At 47.9% G+C, this 20,658-nt stretch overlaps 1 protein-coding gene across 1 annotated transcript; it reads left to right on the forward strand.

Annotated features, from left to right (window-relative positions):
• The first annotated feature begins 2,425 nt into the window (after positions 1-2,425).
• LOC146356292 (vomeronasal type-2 receptor 26-like) lies at positions 2,426-15,576 on the forward strand. Its single transcript, XM_084830049.1, has 5 exons — positions 2,426-2,628; positions 8,265-8,556; positions 9,122-9,835; positions 14,405-14,534; positions 15,524-15,576. Exons 1-5 carry the CDS (start codon positions 2,426-2,428, stop codon positions 15,574-15,576), a joined length of 1,392 nt encoding a protein of 463 aa, XP_084686175.1.
• The last annotated feature ends 5,082 nt before the right edge of the window (positions 15,577-20,658 follow it).

A 20,658-nucleotide genomic window follows, 5' to 3' on the forward strand; every position in this document is an offset into this window, starting at 1 on the left:
TGAAGAGAGACTGAAAGAACTGGGCATGTTTAGCCTTGAGAAGAGAAGACTGAGGGGGGAGATGATAGCGCTCTTCAAGGACTTGAAAGGTTGTCACAGAGAGTAAGGGCAGGAACTCTTCTCTATCATCCCAGAGTGCAGGACACGGAATTATGGGCTCAAGTGACAGGAAGCCAGTTTCCGGCTGAACATCAGGAAAAACTTCCTGACTGTTAGAGCAATACGACAATGGAACCGATTACCTCGGGAGGTGGTGGGCTCTCCCACACTGGAGGCATTCAAGACGAGGCTGGACAGCCATCTGTCAGGGATGCTCTGACTTGGATTCCTGCATTGAGCAGGGAGTTGGACTCGATGGCCTTGTAGGTCCCTTCCAACCCTACTATTCTATGATTCTATGATTCTAGGAAAGGCCTGCTGGATAAGACTAGACATTTCCTGAGTTTGTACTATAGAGAAATAAAGATCCCTGTCATCTGCTTTAAGTGGGGAGAGGATTGTATCATACCAGTTCGGTTTGTTTTTTGCTGTTGCTGCTGCTGCTTTGTTGAGTTTTTATTTTTTACTTACAGTATTATGTGATAGCCAACTTGGGGGCCTTTCAGGCAGAAAGGGGGTCTATTGTTGTTGTTTATTCGGTCAGTCGCTTCCGACTCTTCGTGACTTCATGGACCAGCCCACGCCAGAGCTTCCTGTCCGCTGTCACCACCCGCAGCTCCCCCAAGGTCGAGTCCGTCACCTCCAGAATATCATCCATCCATCTTTCCCTTGGTCGGCCCCTCTTCCTTTTGCCTTCCACTTTCCCTAGCATCAGCATCTTCTCCAGGGTATCCTGTCTTCTCATTATGTGGCCAAAGTACTTCAGTTTTGCCTTTAATATCATTCCCTCAAGTGAGCAGTCTGGCTTTATTTCCTGGAGTATGGACTGGTTTGATCTTCTTGCAGTCCAAGGCACTCTCAGAATTTTCCTCCAGCACCACAGTTCAAAAGCATCTATCTTCTTTCGCTCAGCCTTCCTTATGGTCCAGCTCTCGCAGCCATAGGTTACTACGGGGAATACCATTGCTTCCACTATGCGGACCTTTGTTGTCAGTGTGATGTCTCTGCTCTTCACTATTTTATCAAGATTTGTCATTGCTGTCCTCCCAAGAAGTAAACGTCTTCTGATTTCCTGGCTGCAGTCAGCGTCTGCAGTAATCTTTGCACCTAGAAAGACAAAGTCTGTCACTGCCTCCACGTTTTCTCCCTCTATTTGCCAGTTATCAATCAAGCTGGTTGCCATAATCTTGGTTTTTTTGAGGTTTAACTGCAACCCAGCTTTTGCACTTTCTTCTTTCACCTTCGTCAGAAGGTTCCTCAGCTCCTCCTCGCTTTCAGCCATCAAAGTGGTATCATCTGCATATCTGAGATGGTTAATGTTTCTTCCAGCGATTTTAACTCCAGCCTCGGCTTCATCAAGCCCAGCACGTCGCATGATGTGTTCTGCGTACAGGTTGAATAGGTAGGGGGAGAGTATACAACCCTGCCGTACTCCTTTCCCAATCTTAAACCAGTCCGTTGTTCCGTGGTCTGTTCTTACCGTTGCTATTTGGTCGTTATACAGATTCCTCAGGAGGCAGACAAGATGACTTGGTATCCCCATGCCACCAAGAACTTGCCACAATTTGTTATGATCCACACAGTCAAAGGCTTTAGAATAGTCAATAAAACAGAAATAGATGTTTTTCTGAAACTTCCTGGCTTTCTCCATTATCCAGCAGATATTGGCAATTTGGTCTCTAGTTCCTCTGCCTTTTCTAAACCCAGCTTGTACATCTGGCAATTCTCGTTCCATGAGTCTACCTTGCAAGATCTTGAGCATTACCTTACTGGCATGTGAAACAAGTGCCACTGTTTAATAGTTTGAACATTCTTTGATGCTTCCCTTTTTTGGTATGGGGATATAAGTTGATTTTTTCCAATCTGGTGGCCATTCTTGTGTTTTCCAAATTTGCTGGCATATGGCATGCATCACCTTGACAGCATCATCTTGCAAGATTTTAAACAGTTCAGCTGGGATCCCATCATCTCCTGCTGCCTTATTATTAGCAATGCTTCTTAAGGCCCATTCAACCTCACTCTTCAGGATGTCTGGCTCTAGCTCACTGACCACACCGTCAAATCTATCCCCGATATTATTATCCTTCCTGTACAGATCTTCCGTATATTCTTGCCACCTTTTCTTGATCTCTTCTGCTTCTGTTAGGTCCTTGCCATCTTTGTTTTTGATCATACCCATTTTTGCCTGGAATTTACCTCCGATGTTTCTAATTTTCTGGAAGAGGTCTCTTGTCCTTCCTATTCTATTATCTTCTTCTGCTTCTATAGGTATTTATAAATAAATAAAAGAACACAGATGATTGCAGATGTAAGAGAGATGGGAGCCATGCTGAAGCTGCTCTCCTCCTCCTCAGATGCAGGCCATTGCAGCAAGGGTCCAGAGGATCAGCCTCCAAATGAGGCCAGAGATTATTGTGTACCCAAGGCTATAAAATTCCTGTCCTATGGAGAACCTTTGGGGATCTTCCTGGCTTCCTTTGCCCTGTTCTTGTCCTTAACCACGGGATTTGTGTTAGCCATCTTCATTAAGTACCTAGAAACTCCAATCTCAAGCCAACAACTGGGACGTCTCCTACATTCTCCTTGTCTCCCTCCTGCTTTCCTTCTTGACCTCCTTCCTCCTCATTGGCCGGCCAAGGAGAGCAACCTGCCTTCTCCGACAAACAGCCTTCAGCCTCATCTTCTCAGTTGCCGTCTCTTCAGAGTTGGCCAGAACGATCACTGTGGTGCTGGCCTTCCTGACCACAAAGCCAGGGAACAGGGTGAAGAAATGGCTTCGGAATAGTTTGGCCAATGCCATTGTATTTTCCTGTTCCATGATTCAAGCTGGAATCTGCACCAACTGGCTTGGGATCTTTCCATCTTTCCCTGACTCTGAAATGTTCTCCCAGCCTACAGAGATCCTACTGCAACACAATGAAGAGTCTGCCACCATGTTTTATACTGTCCCCGGCTACACGGGCTTCTTGGCTGCCATCTGTTTCCTCGTGGCTTTCCTAGCCAGGAAGCTGTATGGAGCCTTCAACAAAGCCAAGCTCATCACCTTCAGCATGCTGGTCTTTTGCAGTGTTTGGGTGTCCTTTGTGCCCACCTGCCTGGGCACCAAGGGGAAATACATGGTAGCCATGCAGGTCTTCTCTATCATGGCCTCCAGTGCTGGGCTGCTGGGCTGCATCTTCATTCCCACATGCTACATTATCACACTGAGGCCTGGTTTGAATACAAAGGAGCATCTCATGTTGAAAACTAAAGATGGCATCTTATCCTTCTTCAACCCCACCAGAATCAGGACCAGGACCACAGCTTCCAGCGATGGGTAGCCAGACATTCTGGAATGGATTCAGGGCCTGTTGGTTTCTAGTGGCTTTGGGGGGCGTGGGGAAGTGCTGTTTTTGACCTATAAAATCCTAAGTGGTTTGGAACCAGGTTACTTGAAAGATTCCACAGGCAGCTGGTCGGCCACTCTGTGAGCAGGATGCAGGACTACATGGACCCTTGGTCTGATCCCGCATAGTTCTCCTTTTGTTCTTACCCATACCTGAAGTCGGTATCCTTTGTCCCTAAGTTTCAGTAACCGTCGTTGCCCCAGTATGGCTTTTAGACTTCGAGGCCACAACACCCCTTACTTGTCCTCTTTGTAACTACTTTCTAGCTAACAAGTCAACAAACACCTAGTTCTTGTACCTTCCTCAGTTCCCCTTTCTGTGACTGTCTGTGGCTTTGCCATCTTACCCTAGTTATGCTATAGCTGTGCTACGGGACTCTATGATATGCCTTCTGTCCTATAATATGGTTTATATGCTAGCAACATGAATAAGAGCTCATTAATAAACAATTTAGCAAGTTGGGGGAGGAGAGCAATCCTCAAGCAGCAGGAGAGGGAAGGAATAGAAGGAGTTAACCTTCTGCTTCTCCCTATCTGCACACCTCAAATATGAATGGGGCTGGTTCTCTCCTTTCTCCCTTTTAATTTCTTTGCCTCAGTGACTTGTCATGGATAACCATGTCTACTCAGAAGTAAATTTAAAAAATATACAATGTGGCTTACTTCTGAGAACGTCAGCAGATTGCTTTGGGTTCCCTTTGTTAAACAAAAAACAACAAAAAAAACCCTCTACTCAGCACTGTAGTTTTACACTCATTCCTGCAATGCTGTTCCCCTCCCCTACTTCCTGATTCTCAGATATGCAGAGATTTATTGATTTTAAGAGCTGATGGCCCCCAAATGACCCCGAATCCTGCCAGGACCATTATTATTATTATTATTATTATTATCATCAGCATCAGGACTGCTGCTGCTTAGTCATTCACCGTATGGCTTTTCTGGAGGAGCATTGTTGTTTTCTCCCTTTCTCTTAATACTAGAACCAAGGTCATCCAATGAATCCAGATGGTGGGAGATTCCAGACAAACAAAAGGGACCACATCTTGTGGTAGGTGCGCTGCCACCACCAGAGGGAAAGAGAGGGGCAGGAGGGAGGATGTCTGCATGCCTACTCAGAAGTAACTCCTCCATTGCTAAAGTTGAAATATGTGCTGTGTGAAGAAGTATGTCCTTCTGTCTATTCTGACCCTCCCAACATTTAGCACGTGGGGAGCTGATGCCTGTCAGAGTACACAGTATTGGTTTGACGTGGCTCCACATTATGACTTGGTAGAAGGAAGTTAATGGCTGCCTTTCCGTTAAAGAAGAAATCCGCACTCCTACCGTTGTGGAGCCTTTCCGCATTGACAGCAGGCTCCCAGACAGCGACCACACGATTGTTGAGAGGGGAAGTAATAATTTTCAAGGTTTCATAGAACTCAATGAGACACCGCCATCTAGTGGCTGTTTCAATAGCGCAACCATCCAATGTATTTTAATACTTCATTGTTTCCAGATCTATTTAACATGGAATAACCAGGAAATACCTCTGGATGTGCCCTGGAGGTTGACAACATCATGAAAAGGACCCGCAAACTTCCGTGAGTGAGCAATCTCAATAGCAGGATAAAAGCTGCATGTGAAGAAGCCCCATGTGTTCATACCGTCTCGTACCAAATCTATGTTGTGTGTGCAGGCATAAACATCCTAAAAGGGTATTTTGGTCCATGGTGTTTCTATAATAAAGGACAGTCCAAGCTCAACTGCCCTTTTGCCAAGTCCTTATCAGACTATCGGTCAGTTTTAGTGAGTTTGCACAAACATGTTTTCTTCCAGCCATGCATTTGCACTTGGCACCACATGGAATTCAGGATGTTGCAAAGGTGATGTTTCCTCCCTCTATAATTATCCAGATCATAGTGTTTATAATTCTTCCCGTTGAAGCTCTAGCACCTAGTTCCTCTTCCTCACTCTACAAAATTGCCTTTGGGTCCAATCACACAAACATCAGAGTCGAGAGCGGCATGACGTAATGATGTCTTGAATGCAACCTGAAGAAGCAGGTGCAGAGTTGATACATAAATGATGCCTGTGCCACTGAGAGCCCTGGCTGAGATTCACAGCAGATTGGGGGTGGGTGGGCTCTGCCAGAGTGAAACTTGCTATAATTTCCTTCAGATCTGAAGCCATGGGTGGACTCTGTCTGTATAAATACAGGCACTCCGTTGAAAGCAGTTGCAAAGGAGGTGACATTCTCAGGCATTGCCAGAATGATGCTCCTTCTTTTGCTGCTGCTGCTGCTGCTGCCACATGCAGTCTGTGGGATGCTGAATGCAAAATGCCCGTTGAATCTCGTCAGGGATCAAAATAAAGCACTGAATTATTACAAACCAGGAAGTTACCTAGTCAGCGGAGTCATATCGCCAAGAATGGCTTTCTTTCTACCCTTCGCCTTCTCTGAGCCGCCCCTTTCTAAGTTTTATGCGTAGGTAACGATATCTTGATGAACTTAATGTTTCCTGCCTGGTTCTGACATGGGGGAGATTCCAAGGCAAAGGAGCCACCAAACCCCTGGCCTTGAGGTGTTTGCCCTGGCAGGGAGGAAAGGGGGGCATTAAATAGGTCATTTTCCTCCTTTTTTTTACTGTTCACTTCCTTCAGAGTTGCCCTCCGATTAGTCCCCATCTGTCCTGAATCTCCCACCAGTCAGCTCCATGGGAGGACTCTGTGTTCTAGTACTATGAAGGAGGGAGAAAAATTCCAGAGTTGCTCCAATGCTCCGATAATTTGGGTTGCCTTTTTCTGCACCTTTTTCAACTGGTTGAAGTTATTGTTTGAGAGGACATTTTTTAACTGGAACTGCACAACTATCCCCCACTAACAGATGCAAATGTTTAGGCAAGTGCAGCCTGAGGTGTGTGTGTTGTGGGGGGGGGGGTCAATTTGGTCCACAGGGACTTAAGCTCTAGGCTCCAGCACAGCCCCAGATGTCAAAGACCTCTCTGCTGTTCTGCATCTTGTCTGATTTCACTAGGTCCAATCCTCAGTCTCCAGCATCTCCAGGTGGGGCTTGGAGAAACTCGGCCCAAAAGCCTTGGGGGTCGCTGCCAGTCAGGGCTGACAATAGGGAGCTTGATGGACCCTTGCCAGTGGGGGCTGGGGGCTCCAATTTCGGTGGGCCTGTGAACCTATTCTGGGTTTCAGTCGGAACCAGCCAGAATGCTAAAGGAGCAATCCAAGGAGCTGAAGCTATTTTGGGGATAGGGTTCAGCACATTGGATAGTTCCTTTAACATTCTGGCAGGTTCTGACTGAAACCTGGAATTGATCCACAGCCCCACCGAAATCAGAGCCACCAGCTTCCTCTGCCCCTAATGGACACAAGAAGCCCTCGCGGCTTCCTGGTGGTTTGCTCCACTGAGTCACTAAACGGCCGAACTGCCCAGAGCTCTCCAGGTTGAAAGGTGGCCGTGATGTGTCTAAGTGGCTTTTTCTTTGAATGTAGCCAAAGCTACTGCAAGCTTTGCAGCAATTTCCCAACATTTCATAACCCCCCCAAAAGAATTATTTTTATTTTTTTAGGGCTATACAGGTATAATCTCAAGAAACAGAGCATACATCTCCCCGGTTTTGTTTGCAAATGGCAAATGCATATCCACCTGCCCATTTTATGTAAATCTGACTTTGGATATGAATTAGCATGAGCAGAGTTCTAAGTATAAAACCATATATGTATGTATGTATGCATGTATGTATGTATGACTATCTATCTATCTATCTATCTAGCATTGTGAGGCATTTATTTATTTCCATACCGCCCAATAGCCAAAGCTCCCTGGGCAGTTCACCACAATTCAGATGGATTTAGATGGATTGTTGTTGTTCAGTCGTTCAGTCGTGTCCGACTCTTCGTGACCCCATGGACCATAGCACGCCAGGCATTCCTGTCCTGCGCTCTCTCCCGGAGCGTGCTCAAGTCCATATTCATTGCATCAGTGATGCTATCTAGCCATCTCATCCTCTGCTGTCCCCTTCTCCTTTTGCCTTCAGTCTTTCCCAGCATCAGGGTCTTTTCCAGGGTGTTTTCTCTTCACATTAGGTGGCCAAAATATTTGAGCTTCAGCTTCAGTATCTGTCCTTCCAATGAGCACTCAGGGTTGATTTCCTTTAGGATTGACTGATTTGACCTCCTTGAAGTCCAGGGGACTCTTAAGAATCTTCTCCAGCACCACAGTTCAAAAGCATCAATTCTTCGGCGCTCAGCCTTCCTTATAGTCCAGCTCTCACAGCCATACATTACCACTGGGAAAACCATAGCTTTGATTAGACAGACCTTTGTCGGCAAGGTGATGTCTCTGCTTCTTACTATGCTGTCTAGGTTTGCCATAGCTTTCCTCCCAAGGAGCAAGCGTCTTTTAATTTCATGGCTACAGTCACCGTCTGTGGTGATCTTGGAGCCCAAGAAAATAAAATCTGTCACTGCTTCCATTTCTTCCCCTTCTATATGCCAGGAAGTGATGGGGCCAGATGCCATGATCTTAGTTTTTTTAATGTTGAGTTTCAAACCAGCTTTTGCACTCTCCTCTTTAACGCTCAACTAGAGGCTCTTTAGATCCTATTTGCTTTCTGCCATTAGGGTGGTATCATCTGCGTATCTGAGGTTGTTGATAATTCTCCCGGCAATCTTAATTCCGACCTGAGATAGAATTATCCAATTTAGATGGACAAAATAAAAAATTTGGCACTTCGTTGTCATTGAATCTGGGCTAAAAACATGACATAACTTCTTCTTCTTTTGGCAGTGGGTCATCTATGAGATATTGGCACGTGCTGTCTTTCTTGACTGCCATTCATGAGATCAACCGGAATCCAGGGCTCTTACCCAATGTCACGCTGGGCTACAACCTCTATGAGAATTATTTTGATGGGAGAATCACATCCGATGCCATGATTGATCTCCTTGCTGGTGGAGAAAACAGTATTCCTAACTACAACTGTGGGAGGCAGAACAACCCATTGGTGGTTGTTGAAAGAGCTGACTCTGAAATCTCCAACCAGATTTCGACCATGTCGGGCATCTACAAGATCCCGCAGGTAGGAATTGGAGTGCAAGGGAAGCAAAGTGTGTCTGCGGGGGGAAGGACTGCACACTTTTAAGAGAGGGTCATTGAGGCAGGAGAAAACCATCTACCTTTAGAAAGCCAGTTCGCGACATTCCACCACAGCCAAAGTCCTGCTGCCTGAACAGGACATCTCAACCTGTGTTGGGGGCACAGGGCCACCACCCCTGATGTCAGATGCGGAGACAAGATGGTGGGTGGGGTGGATGGGGTGACTTAGCAACCACTGACAGGGAGTGCAATATACCTCTTTCAGCAGAGTCTGGAAAGCATGACTGCACCGCAAAAGGCCCTTGTGGATGTATTGGCTTTTCCCACCCAACCATACACACCGCATCAAGACAGGATTTTGCTCATGTTATGCATTTCTTTATGGTATTTTAAGCCACCTTATAGCAGAAGTTTTCCACACAGTATTACCAAATACAGCAAAATAAGCTAGATGATTATAAATAAAATAGCAATACATCATTTCACATCAACAAAATCCTGAACGTTGTCCCCCAAACAAATCACCGACCTCTTATTTTCCTCACTAGGTGAGTTATGGCTTGCTTTCTCCCATTCTTAATGATAAAACGCAGTTCCCTTTTGTCTACCGGATGGTCCCAAAAGAAGAAACCCAGTATCTGGGCATTGTCCGACTCCTCCTGCATTTCGGATGGACCTGGATCGGTCTCTTCACTCCAGACAGTGAAAACGGAGAAAGGTTCGCAAGCAGCTTGACATCTTTACTCACCAGGAACAGTGTCTGTGTTGCCTTCTCAAAAAGCGTATCCAAACAGATTTCATACAAAAGGTTGTTCCAAAGTGAACCACCCAACAAGTGGAGACAAGTCAATGTCTTCGTTTTCTATGCAGACTCCGGCTTCGCCTTTGGTCCAACGATCAAGCTACAGCAGATGCTTGAAGAGAACCTAAAACCAGTGGTGGGGAAAATCTGGATCACAACAACGGTTCAGGACAGCAGCTTGATCTTGAATTACCCTTTCCATTTGTTCAAGCACATCCTTGGCTCTTTCTCCTTAATGAAGTCAGATGGAAGAACAACATATAATTATTACAAACCATATTCCTCTCTTCTTGACTGGTTTTGGGAGAATGCATTTCAATGTTTATATTTGAAGCACGCATCCTCCGTGAGAGGCTGGACGAGATGCAGAGAGAAACGGGAACCTTACAGTGTGCTCCAGCATGAGCATGAGAGAATCCTGTCCCAGGACAGCTACAGTACTTATGACACTGTTCAGGTGGTAGCGCACGCCTTAAATGCTGCACATTCACCCAGATCCAGGCAGATGGCAATGCTGGGTGGCACCGGGACAGGACTTCAAAGGCTACACCCATGGCAGGTATTTCCCCTCCCAGACAGCCTCTGTTTAAACTATAGGCATGGCCAAACTAGATGTGATGAGAAGGAGGGGGGCTGAACTACTATCCTATTGGTGTCGATGAGGGATTTCCACGCACTGCAAATACCGAGGAGGATTTGCCTTAGAACACTGGCAGGAGCAAAGTCTTAAAGCCCCCTTTCTGCCATGCCACAGTCCTGATCCGGCTTCTCCACCCCGCCCACCATACTGGCTATTGGTTAAAGAAAAATAAATCACAAGAGGCCTAGACACATGACAAAAACGCCATGTCAACAACATGGCCAATGTCACTGCAAGCTGTTCTACTCTGGCTATATTCTCTTGCAGGGCCGGCCCTGCCATTTGGGAAAGTGAGACAGACGCCTCAGGCAGCAAATGCTGGGGGGTGGGAAGCAATAGCAAGGGGGTTGGAAGGCAGAGCTGTGCACCCCGTCTGCTAGCTTGCTGCCCTGAAGTGTTGTGCAGATGTTGTCCCATTGCCGGGTTGAAGTAAGATTCAACTGTGTACCCAGTTAGCTACTGTCCATGGAATTCAGGGTGCATGGAATTGAGGGTGAGTGCCATCTTGTCCTTCATTTCAGAGAGCATAGACTCATAGAATAGTAGGGTTGGAAGGGGCCTATAAGACCAGCGAGTCTAATCCCCTGCTCAATGCAGGAGTCCAAGTCAAAGCATCCCTGACAGGTGGCTGTCCAGCTTCATCTTGAATGCCTCCAGTGTGGCTTGGATCCAGATGCTGGGAGTCTTTCCAGTATACTGTGAAGTATTTTTTTTGCAAATTGCTACAACAAATCCAGTATGTGTGTACGACAAGCATTCTTATCCACTAGGGTCATCTCAGAAGACCCTCCCCATCATCCATTAGTTGCTGCCCCAGGGTGCCCTGAGTGGGAGTCCATTAATCCCTGTTCTAGCCCCCAGCTGCCCCCTCTATAAGACAAGGGTTCAGGCTTGCGAGCCTGTTGCAAAAGACATCCACTTGGAATCCAAGAATTCGGAGCCTAGGAATTTGTTTTGAGCACCAGATCTGTATATAGCTCACAGTTCCAAAAAATTAGGGATGTCAGAGAATTCTGCCACGGATCTCAGTGAGGCCGAATGCCAGTGCATTCGGCCCCCCGAAATCCGTGGCGGAACGAAGCCCCCCTGCCCCACCACCCTGTGAAATGCGCGCAAAACGGAGCACTTGCGTGGTGCCGTTTGTGCTGCTTTGCGAATGGCGGCGGCTACGGCGGCCGCCATTCCCTTCCCCATTTAGGCTGTGATAGGCTATGTAAATACTTACATAGCCTAACATGGCTAACACAGGGATGCCATTTGCGTCCCTGTGGAGACCGTGATAGGCTATGTGAATATTTACCTAGTCTATCATGGCAAAAAAAGGGAACGCAAATGGCGGCTGCCGTAGCTGCCGCCATTTGCGCCCCTGTTTTTTTGCCTTGATAGGCTACGTAAATATTTACATAGCCTATCACGGCAAAAAAAACAGGAATGCAAATGGCGGCCACTGTAGCCACCGCCATTTCTGTCCGCAGGTTCCACATGCCTGCGAATGCACTCAGCCGGTGGCTCTGCAGAGTTGCCGTGGAGCACAGCCGGCTGGGTTACGATTTCGGGGGGAGATGCGGAGCACCTCCCCCCCACCGCAAATCACCCCTTCGAAAAGGTAAGTGACTTTCACACATCCCTACAAAAAATCCACTATTAGTTTCTCCGAGCTTCCTTCATTTCAGCAGTATAATTTCGGCTGTGTGTGTCTGGGGTGCGTGTGTCATTTTGTTGCTGCCATTAAATAATTAGGAGTCACATCCCCTTGCCAAAATACTGCAAATAATCCAGAGATCTACCAAGGGATCCACATCTACGTTTTGCCCTCCCCTGCTCTAGGGTCCCAATCTATCAGGATCGGGACCTGAAACTGCATTAGTTTGGGCTTGTGTGGGCAGAGTCCCACAAGTAGGGATGTTGGAGAATTCTGCCACGGACTCCAGTGAGGCCGGATTCTTTAGAATCTGGCCCCCCAGAGTCCGTGGCAGAACAGGCTACACCCCCCGCCACCCCCCAAAATTCCCCCCAGAATGGACCTATGTGACGGCGGCGGCAGCAGCTCCAGCGGCGGCGGCTCCAGGTCATCTTCTGTTTGCTGCTGGGCTGCGGCCGCATATAGCGGCCGCTACGCCAGCCACCATTTGCGTCCCTGCCAAGCCGTGATAAGCTACGTAAGTATCTTAGGGTTGGCGGAGAATTTCTCCCCGAAACTTCAGGGGGCCGAGCGCCAACGTGTTCGGCCCCCTGAACAAGTTTCGGGGAGAAATCCTTCGAACCCCCCCCCGCCCCCCGCACCCCCCCCGGGACGGGACTTACCTTCGTCGAATGTCCCTCCCGGCGGTGGGTCCGGCCGGCGGTTCGGCGGGTGTTCGAGTGGGGTGGGAGCGGCAGCCGGTCTTTCGACCAGCTGCCGCCGCTGCCATTGCAATAAAAGGAAAAAAAAAAACGCCCCCTGATAGGCTACGTGACGATTCACGTAGCCTATCACGGCTAGATTTGCAAAGTCAGCCGTGATAGGCTACGTCAATCGTCACGTAGCCTATCACAGGTGACTTTAAAAAAAAAAAAGTGTGTACGGATAATGGCGGCCCGCATAGGGAGCCGCCATTCCCGTTCCTTATTTGGTCGCTGTAGTCTACGTAAATGTTTACGTAGACTACGGCGAAAATAAGGGCAACGCTATTTGAAGCCTCCCCCCCCGGCCGGAACTTCGCGGGGGGAGCAGTGAAGCGCCTCCCCCCCACCGCGAACGTCCTTCGAGGACAGGTAAGTGACTTTCGTCCACCCCTAAAGTATCTACATAGCCTATCACGGCAAAAGGCAGGGGCATAAATGGCGGCCGCTACGACATTTGCGCCCCTGCTCTTTGCAGTAATAGGCTACATAAGTATCTACGTAGCTTATCACGGCAAAAGGCAGGCACGCAAATGGCGTAGCGGCCGTCATTTGCCGCCGCAGCCAGACAGCAGCCGGAAGTCTGGCTGTGGCCAGCCCCAGCCGGCGGCTCCACAGCCTTGCCGCGGAGCAGAGCCTTCCAGGGAGGATTCCGAGGGGGAGGGATGGATCGCCTCCCCCCCACACCGCGGACTGCCGGCCGGAATGGGGCAAATGTTTCGCACACCCCTTACCCACTAGTAGAACTGAATGTCATCAGCTGCCTAGGTGCAGGGCAGCAAATGAGCTGAGGCTTGTTCCCTGCAACTCTCCCCCCGCCCCCCGCACACAGTGAGGTGCAATGGAAGGTGAGTTACTTCCAAGTAGGTCCTCTGTGTCCAGCCCTTCTCTGAGGGTTTAAGGGTCATTTTAGGGCCATGAGCTTTTAAAATCAGTAACGCTCTGCATACTTGCACACCTCCGTAAGAGCATACCTTCGCACTTCCATAACGGCATAGTTTTAAAATGACAGGCTTGAGGCTTGGTCTCCATCACTCCCCATGCCCCCCCCGCCCCTCGCTCAGTGAAGTGCAATAGAGGAGTTACTTCCAAGTAGGCATGGGTAGTTTTAAAATGGCAGGCTTGAGGCTTGCTCAGTGATGTGCAATTGGAGAGGGTTGCTTCCGAGTGCGCGTGTTTATCCAGCGGTTTGCAACAGCACAGTTTCAAAGCAACAGGACTGGCTGCCTGCCCCCTCCCCACTCCCGCGGCCAGTGAATATTCAAAACATCAGGCAAAGGAATTCTCCCAACCCCTCTGCTCCTGGACTCGGCAAAGGGCAACTGAAGTTACTTCTGGATAGACATGTGTAGCCCTCTGCAATTGAAATTACTTCTGGATAAACATGTTTAGCCCTCTGGTTCCCCCCCACACATACACACCACACAACTTTCCCTTCCGCCAATCAGTGCTGCTCCAGCAGCCCACACCAAGGGCAGTTCAGGTCACACAGATTCCCAAACCGCGCCGAAGCTGCAGTGATGAGAAAATCTGTCAGAGTACCAGTTTCCCCCCCAAAAAAAGATTTTACAACAAGAAACAGCACACTTGCTACAGAGATGGGCGTACATTGTGTGCCCTGACCATTTGGGGGCAGTAGCAGGATAGGCCCTCAGTGGCCACAGAATACAATCTGACTGTTCGGGGAGGGCAGAGAAAACTGGGTGGGAGGGGAAATGGAATTGCCTCTTCCGGAGCAGGGCATGTCTGATTGACCAGAACTGTGAACACCACACTGCAACTTTTTGTTGCAGGCACAAGTAACAGACTATTGGCCATTTTGGCTGAGGCTTATGAAGATGTAGTCTAAAACACCTAGGGGGCATCAAGTTGCCCACCCCCTTTTTATTTAAGTAGTTGACAGTGTGGTGTCGGTAAACAGTGTACAAAATTGGTCCTGTCAAGTGACCCACCTCACTTTTCTCATGGTAGGACATGATTGCGCCTGTGTTTTCTCTGTCATTCTAGTTTCACTCTTTCTTAAGAGACATCCAGTTTTTGAACGCTTCCATGAGTGGCCTGAATGTGGATGAGAATGGCGAGCTGGCAGCCAACTTTGATATTGTGAACTGGGTGCAATTTCCCAACGACTCACATGGTAAAGTGAAAATTGGGAGAATGGAGAGACAGGCATCCTCAGGCCTGCAGTTCACCATTGATCCAGAAGCCATTGTCTGGCCCTCCTGGTTTAATATGGTAGGAGAAAGTTGTCTGTTTAATTGCATCGGCCCTCTGATGGTCCTTCCTTTGCCTCCTTCCCTGCCACTGTGGAGCAGCAAAACCATATGCACGAAAACGGTTTCACTGCCATGCAGTTGTGCATCAGAAGTGCTCCCCTCAAAGGATGTAGAGTCCCACTGGGTCCTTTCCACAAGGCGGGGATTGATTCCAGGAAAGTGTGTGCTGTCTTGCATGTGGGTGGCTGAGCCTTTTAAGGCTGCAATCTTCTTTCAGCCACATTCCATTTCAGAGAAACCCGGGGGAGGGGCTATTCCATTGCTGGGTGGGGCCGAAGGCAAAAGGGGGCAGGGACAAAGGCAAGAGGGGCATGACCCAAATACCCCAAATTCAACCTTTTAAAATGAGGAAAATCTCCACAAAACTCAGGAAACCACCAAACAATCAGTAGTTGAGGAAAACGGGGCATGGCTTTGAGGAGGGGCAATCTGGGCAGTGGGGCTTCTGGGTTTCAGTTAGAACCAGGCAGAACACTAAAGGAGCTGTCCAAGGTGCTGAACCCTATCCCCCAATAGGTCCAGCACCTTGGATAGCTCCTTCAGAGTTCTGGCTGGTTCTGACTGAAACCCAGAGTGGATTCCCAGCCCCACCGAAATCGGAGCCACCAGCCTCCACTGCATTTGGGCAACTCCAGAGGGCTCAGTGGGATCCCAGTCAGGCCATATTTGGATCCCCGGCCTGAAGTTCTATTTGCCTGGTATACACACTTACCTGGGAGTAAGTCTCATTGTACTCAATAGGGCTTACTTCCACTGGCTGGCCCCCAGCTCTGCTCCCTGCTCCCACGTGCTCTGAGAGGGGGAAGGGATGAGCGCTCCCCCTGTCTCTCCCTCCCCCTCCCACCTGCAGATGCCTGGGGCCACTTGAACGTGGCTCCGCCAGCAGATGGCTTTTCCTCTTGACCGAAAGATGGCACCTGCCACATGCCAACCCAAGTGTGATTCCAGGCAAGTCTTTCATCATGCAACCACCCTGCCCCAAACAGAAGTTGACAGGTGGGCCAGACATCTTACGAGATGTGCCGCACGGTCATGATGATAAGGAATGTTACAAATTGTGCTGGCTTACAAGCAACAAGCACACATGGGGCAAGTCACAGGAAGTTTCCTCGACAAAATAGTATGGCTCAGATGTTTTGTAAGGCAATGCAGGACCAGGGCCAGATCTACAGCTTGTGTCATATTTATGAAGGGAGGCCTGGCTAGGCCTTGTAGGTAGTTTGGGTCAGGCAAGGTGCCTGAAGGGACTGAGAGAATGTGTACGTGTCTGACCATGACAAGGTAATTGTAACTTGCTCATTGTAGGCAGGAAATTCCTTACTTCAAGGCTAGCTTAGAAAATTAGAAATAGTAGATAATAATGCAGCTGTGCTGATAAGACTGTTACTAAGTAAAAATTAGTTCCTGAGCATGCGTAGTGTATACAACTTTCAGCATGTATAAATATACCGTTTCTTGTATTTGGGGAGACTCAGTTTCGACTGACTTTGCCACAGCTGTGTTGTGCTTCAATACATTCCTGACTATTCAACCTCACCTGCCTTGGATATTTCCTTAACAAATTGAAACGATCCCATCATGGTGATGCTATATCCCTCTTGCGCATTTATACCTCATGGCACACACAGTGACATCCGTTGCAGTATTTTGGATAATATGGAATAAGAAGCAAGAAATGACGCTAGAAAAGCGGTATACGGAGTGCGTAATGTTATCAGTGCCCTTCAATGCTGATAAATAGCACCAGTGTAGATGTAGCCCAGGACAACATGGGCATCCTTGTGAGTGCACACAGGGTACGTTGAAAACAAGTACAACTTGTGACATTTCACAACATTAGTACTGGCCCAGGGCAGAAAGTTAAAGCATCAGCCTTACCTTCCAGTCTCCTGGCTTTTGGGGCCTTGTGTCAAGTGCCAACATGAGATAGCCTCAGCTCTGGTCTTAAACGGGCAGGTTTAAAAATCACTGATCATTATTCATGTTGATAGGAAGTAACTTGACCTGCCGTGTGTGCTAAGCCACCTTGTTGACCCCGGGGGTGAAGCATTTGCTTCTCTGCCTCAGGCAGCAAAATGTCTTGGGTTGACTGTTCCTCTGCTCCAGCAGTGCTGGGAGAAAGGGTTGGGAAGAAGACAACGGGTGAATTGAGCATGCCATGTCTATGAGAGAGAGGGGGAACGTCAAAAACTGGCACGCAGCATGTCAGTTTCCATTGCTGCTTCCCCCTTATCCCTTTGAAGAAATAAATTGCTAACCAAAGAATGAAAGTGGCAGCTTGGAAAAGAATGAATTCAAACAAGAAAAGGAGGGGGGAAACGCAGATGGAACGTAGCGAGTTGCATACACAGACACAAAAAGGCCTACATCCTAGGGCATGGGGAAAGTCAATGGCAGTTTTGCGTGTCGCGTACGTTGGCAAAACAATGATTATGTAGCACTAGGAGCTGCCTGCCTGCCCTGGAAGCACCCAAAGATTCACTTCCACAGACAAAAATGCCCCCTCACGCTTCCTTCTTGATGCGCCTTTTCTTTATGATTAGACGGCGCCTCGTTCCAGGTGCTCTGAAAGCTGCCGCCCCGGATACGCCAAGGTGGTGAAAAAAGGCGAGCCGGTTTGCTGCTATGTTTGTTCCCCATGTGCAGAAGGGATCTCCACTCAGGAAGGTACATCGCACCAGAGGAAAAGATGCTGCTTCCTTGGGGAAGGTTCACATCTGTGAAGATTTTAAAGGCCTTAAAAAAAAATGTGGATCCGTTCTCGCCTCTGATCTCCATCAGTATTTTATCGTCTATCTTCTGAGGACCAAATTGTTTTCCTTTATGCCAGCCTGCCCCAGACTGCCCTCCAGATGTTTTGGACTACAGCTCCCAGCATTCCTTATCATTGGCCATGCTGGCTGGGGCTCATAGGCATTGTAGTCCAAAGCATACAGAGGTCATGAGGTTGGGGAAGGCTCAATTATGCAAAGCCAGCTCTTAGTGATATAATGGTAAATTCTGACATTCATGACAGCCCACCCATAACCACAAGCCCAAAGAGAGTCCATTGCCACATCCATGGGGGTCCACAGTCCTTTTCTGGGAGTGGGGAAGGGAAGGCAAAGTATATGGATACAAATTTTGATTACAGTACTTGGCCACGTTGGGGAGCTTTCAGGTGGAAGGGTGGCCTATAGATGTTGAAATAAATAAATATTGCAGACAGAAGGGAAATGTGAGCAACACTGAAGCCACTTTCCTCCTCCTCAGATGCAGACCATTGCACCAAGTGTCCAGAAGGTCAGGATCCAAACAAAGCCAGAGATCAATGTGTCCCCAAGATTATAACCTTCCTGTCCTATGAAGAACCCTTGGGGATCATCCTGGCTTCCTTTGCCCTATACTTGTTCTTAACCACAGGTTTTGTGTTAGGCATCTTCATTAAGTACCTAGAGACTCCAGTTGTCAAGGCCAACAACCGGGACCTCTCCTACATTCTCCTCATCTCCCTCCTCCTTTCCTTCTTGACCTCCTTCCTCTTCATTGGTCGGCCAAGGAGAGTGACCTGCCTTCTCCGACAAATGGCCTTCAGCCTCATCTTCTCAGTTGCTGTCTCTTCGGTGTTGGCCAAAACGATCACTGTGGTGCTGGCCTTCCTGGCCACAAAGCCAGGGAACAGGGTGAAGAGATGGCTGGGGAAGAGTTTGGCCAATGCCATTGTATTTTCCTGTTCCAGCATTCAAGCTGGCATCTGCACCGTCTGGTTGGGCACATCTCCCCCATTCCCAGACTCTGACATGCAATCCCAGCCTAGAGAGATCCTACTGCAATGCAACGAAGGGTCCATCATCATGTTTTATAGCGTCCTCAGCTACACGGGCTTCTTGGCTGCCATCTGTTTCCTTCTGGCTTTCCTAGCCAGGAAGCTGCCTGGAGCTTTCAACGAAGCCAAGCTCATCACCTTCAGCATGCTGGTCTTTTGCAGTGTTTGGGTGTCCTTTGTACCCACCTCCCTGAGCACCAAGGGGAAATACATGGTAGCTGTGCAGGTCTTCTCTATCTTGGCCTCCAGTGCTGGGTTGCTGGGCTGTATCTTTATTCCCAAATGCTACATTATTTTATTAAGGCCTGGTCTGAATACAAAGGAGCATCTCATGATGAAAACTAAAGATGGTATCTGATCCTTACTCAGCCCCACCAGAATCAGGACCAGGACCGCAGCTTCCAGCAATAGGTAGCCAAACGTTCTGGAATGGATTCAGGGTCTGTTGATTTCTAGTGGCTTTAGCGGGTGGGGAAGTGCTGTTTTTGACATATACAATCCTAAATGGTTTTGGACCAGGTTACTTGAAGGATTCCACACGCTGCTGGTTGGCCACTCTGTGAGCAGGATGCAGGACTACATAGACCCTTGGTCTGATCCTGCATGGTTCTCCTTATGTTCTTACCCATACCTCACGTCGATATAATTTGTCCCTAAGTTTCAGTAACCATCATTGCTCCAGTATGGCCTTTAGACTTCAAGGCCACAACACCGCTTGTTTGTCGTCTTTGTAACTATTTTCTATCTACCAAGTCAGCAAACGTCTAGTTCTTGCACCTTCCTCGGTTCCCCTTTCTGTGATTGTCCATAGCTTTGCCATCTTACCTTAGTTTGGCTTCTTGCCAGACTTATGCTATAGCTGTGCTATAGGGCTTATGATATGCCCTCTGTCCCCTACTATGGTGATATGCTAGCAGTATGATTGAAAGCTGATTAATAAACAATTTAGGCTTGTATATAAGGTTTTATGTACTTCCATTCTATTTCAGCACGCATTACATTTTCCCCTTTTGGCTTATCAAGCAGCTGTCTTTTATCTGTCGATAGCTGGCACCTACCTTCATATAACCAGTTGGAGGCAATTTATACCAGGAAATCTAAACAATTAACTTTACCCTAAGTTTAGGATAACATGAGGAGAAGCACAATGACTAGACAGAATGTCTCACTGAAATCAGTGGTACTTATTTCTGAATAGACATGGGTAGGATGAGGCTGCATAAGGGACTGCTCATGAGTAAATGATTGCAGCCAGGAGTGGGGGAGAGTGTGCATCACTACATAAGGTGTACTGTAGTTCATGGAAAATATGTAGCATTGGATCCAGGAACTGTCTTCTGTGAGAGGAAGGGCTCCATTTGTGGAAGGTGCTTGGAGACCCCCCTCCCCCCACACCACACCCCATTTAGCAGGGCCTCCTGTCTCTTTGTTTAGCATTTTGATGGGGTTTGAGGGGCTGTAATGAGAAGGAGGGAATGGGGATATCCTCTTTTGCCAGCAGAGTTTGATCCAGCTTAAATCTGGATCCACCTCTTAACCTCTGGCCCTGCCAACTGTTCTCACTGTTCTTTGGATTTGTGGGGCGAGGGACATCTTTCCTTGTAGAAAGTCCACTAAGAAAAAGTGGAAACGTTTTAAAAATTAATAGTCCACAAAGACTGAAGTGGGGGTGGAGGTGGGGTGGAATGCAAAAATGAACAAGAGCTTATCAGGAAAAAGAATTTGGACAGAACATGCACTGGAAACCAGGAAACCATTTTTCCTAGTAGTGGTGAAACAAAAACAAAGCAGTTTGCTACAACTGACTCAGAATTAAAGCCAAGAGGGAAATAGAAGAGCCAGTTGTTCCTCTCTATCTTCCAATAGCTTGAGGGAAATATACTTTAAGCATCAGAAAGAGATGCAACTTCAGGGTAGAGGGAGAGAGATTCAAAAGCCAATCTAGGCCAAAAGCAGCAAGAAAGGGGCTTCGTTTCCCTTTTGGAGAGAAAACCAGGCACATTCACAGTCCAATTCTATATATGTCAACTCAGCAGTAAGATCAGTGGCCTTTCTCCAAGGCAAGTGAGTATAGGATTGCAGCCTTAAAGCCCCAAATCCACAGGACATAGATGCTATTCACTATTTTTGTGTCCTCTGCCTAATATCATGCTCTCTCAAAAACTGCCCACAGTTCAATT

This window comes from Heloderma suspectum, chromosome 2 (genome assembly GCF_057233095.1).
Source record: "Heloderma suspectum isolate Gila_16-S chromosome 2, 16-S_ref, whole genome shotgun sequence".
In the NCBI taxonomy this organism is placed as follows: Eukaryota; Metazoa; Chordata; class Lepidosauria; order Squamata; family Helodermatidae; genus Heloderma; species Heloderma suspectum.

What these genes read in the sequence shown, in the direction of transcription:
- LOC146356292 (XM_084830049.1), top strand. Translation starts at nt 2,426, where the DNA reads ATGCTGAAGCTGCTCTCCTCCTCCTCAGATGCAGGCCATTGCAGCAAG. An exon ending in GTGTTAGCCATCTTCATTAA is followed by an intron (nt 2,629 to 8,264) that starts GTACCTAGAAAC and finishes TTCTTTTGGCAG; the next exon opens with TGGGTCATCTATGAGATATT. An exon ending in CTTATGACACTGTTCAGGTG is followed by an intron (nt 9,836 to 14,404) that starts GTAGCGCACGCC and finishes CTGTCATTCTAG; the next exon opens with TTTCACTCTTTCTTAAGAGA.